At 34.9% G+C, this 2281-nt stretch overlaps 1 protein-coding gene across 1 annotated transcript; it reads left to right on the forward strand.

Moving 5' to 3' along the window:
* The first annotated feature begins 1022 nt into the window (after positions 1 to 1022).
* Positions 1023 to 1961, forward strand: LOC100768188 (olfactory receptor 6C3). The gene has a single exon (XM_027391848.1). The coding sequence runs from the start codon at positions 1023 to 1025 to the stop codon at positions 1959 to 1961; it is 939 nt and encodes a 312-aa protein (XP_027247649.1).
* Positions 1962 to 2281: the final 320 nt, after the last annotated feature.

The following is a 2281-nucleotide window of genomic DNA, read 5'->3' on the forward strand; positions in this document are numbered from 1 at the left end:
ATGTAATTCACAGACACTATATTGTTTGCTAAGAAGTAAGAAAGAACAGAAGGGATTGAAGTCAGTATAGTGTAGAGCTTTGTGGTTCAGATAAGGTAAATCTTATAGAAAACTTTACATATTCTGATCAATCCTTGGAAAGAAAGGCAATGGTATACTTTGAGATTTGGGGAAATGGACCTTAAAAATTTCCTTTCTGTACTCAGATAAAATTTAAAGGAAAAGCCCAGAGTGATCATAATAAAAAACACCAAAATGACATAAATGTATCCACTGTCACAGATACATTACTGATCTGTATCTATATTGCAATTAATATCTCTGACTTGGGCTTTCATCCCTATAGATTAAGAACCTGAAAAGAACAGATACTTCATTTGATTTAGCTAAAGCTTTTTTTTATAAGCAAAGCTCATCTAGCTGTATTTCCATGGTGCCAAACATGTTTTCCCCATGGTCACTTTAAACTGGCACATATTAAAAATAAAAACAATTGTAACAGGAAAGTGGCTTGATAGATGTGTTTATGTGATTATTTTCTACCAATAAATTATAGAAGTTTGGAAATGGCATTAGATTTTAAATTAGCATTACCCTGTTCAGCATAATTTTACAAAATATAAGAAATTTGAAAACAGTGTCTCAATATAAAAATTATACATACAGTTGAAATACATTGCAAGAATCTGTGATTTGAAGTTGTATACAATTTCTGACTAAACATAGATATTCCATGTAAAAATATTGAATATGCCTTTAAGCAAAAATCATAAAAAGAACACATGTTCTTTTTCAATTTAAGATATATAGATTATATATATTTATTTTACATACAATACATATTTTATATAATTGTATGGTTGTATGTATTTAGTAGGAATGAAGAAATTTGGTAAAAATCTTATAGAAAAATTCCTATTGCTTCAGCTCATCGCATATAGTAATACCAATATTTAACCTTCTCTATTAAATTTATACTTTGATTTCTTTTTATCAATAGATTCCATTAACAGTAAATAAGTATGAAAAACCATTCTGTGATTACTGAGTTTGTGCTCCTGGGGATATCAGACGATCCAGAACTACAGGTTGTAATTTTTATCTTTTTATTCATAGCTTACATATTAAGTATCACTGGAAACCTAACTATCGTCATCCTCACCTTGCTAGACTCTCGTTTAAAGACTCCTATGTATTTCTTCCTCCGGAATTTCTCCTTCTTAGAAATTATATTCACCAGTGTTTCCATCCCCAGATTTTTAGCATCAATAATTACTCAAGTCAAGACCATTTCCTATAACAACTGTTTGGCTCAGTTATTTTTCTTCATCTCCATGGGGGTGTCTGAGTTCTTTCTCCTAACTGCGATGTCTTATGATCGCTATGTTGCCATCTGCAAGCCGCTGCATTACACCACCATCATGAATCAGAGAGTTTGCACCCTTCTTGTCCTCACGTCATGGCTGGCAGGATTTCTGACCATCTTCCCACCACTCATGCTGGTTCTCAAGTTAGATTTCTGTGCTTCTAATGTCATTGATCACTTCTCCTGTGACTACTTCCCCATTTTACAACTCTCCTGCTCAGATACAAAGAGTCTAGAGATGATTGGCTTTTATTTTGCCTTTGTCACTCTGCTGTTCACGTTGGCACTGGTGATCTTGTCATACATCTGCATCATCAGCACCATCCTGAGGTTCCCATCTGCCAGTCAGAGGAAAAAGGCTTTCTCCACCTGTTCCTCTCACATGATTGTCATCTCCATCTCTTACGGAAGCTGCATCTTCATGTATGTCAAACCTTCTGCCAATGAAAGGGCATCACTGACCAAAGGGGTGGCTGTTCTCAACACCTCAATAGCTCCCATGTTGAACCCTTTTATTTACACATTGAGAAATCAACAAGTGAAACAAGCCTTCAAAGATTTAGTCCATAAAGTAATCCTTTATAGAAGCAAATGAGAGTACATGTCAACAAGAATAGATGCTGTAATAGCAAAGACAAAATGAAGTTTATTGTAATATCTCATCCTATTCCTCCTGTGCTGCTGAGCACAGTGGTGTTGCTTACTATTTAATCTGAATGTTACTACAGCATGACTTTTTTTTACACACGTGTATGCTAAATGCAATTTACAATTCTGGCATTAGTTTCTTGATTTGCTTGGCTGTTAGGTTCATTTTTGAGACAAGTCTGGTGCATAGCCCAGAGTGCCTAACACCCAATTCTCTTGAATTCGTCAGAGCAACTTGAATTCACAACACTGAGTCGCAGATCCCAG

Source organism: Cricetulus griseus (genome assembly GCF_003668045.3).
Source record: "Cricetulus griseus strain 17A/GY chromosome 1 unlocalized genomic scaffold, alternate assembly CriGri-PICRH-1.0 chr1_0, whole genome shotgun sequence".
NCBI lineage: Eukaryota > Metazoa > Chordata > Mammalia > Rodentia > Cricetidae > Cricetulus > Cricetulus griseus.

Bases quoted from the DNA above. Each gene is read 5' to 3' on its own strand.
- LOC100768188 (XM_027391848.1), top strand. From the start codon at position 1,023: ATGAAAAACCATTCTGTGATTACTGAGTTTGTGCTCCTGGGGATATCA.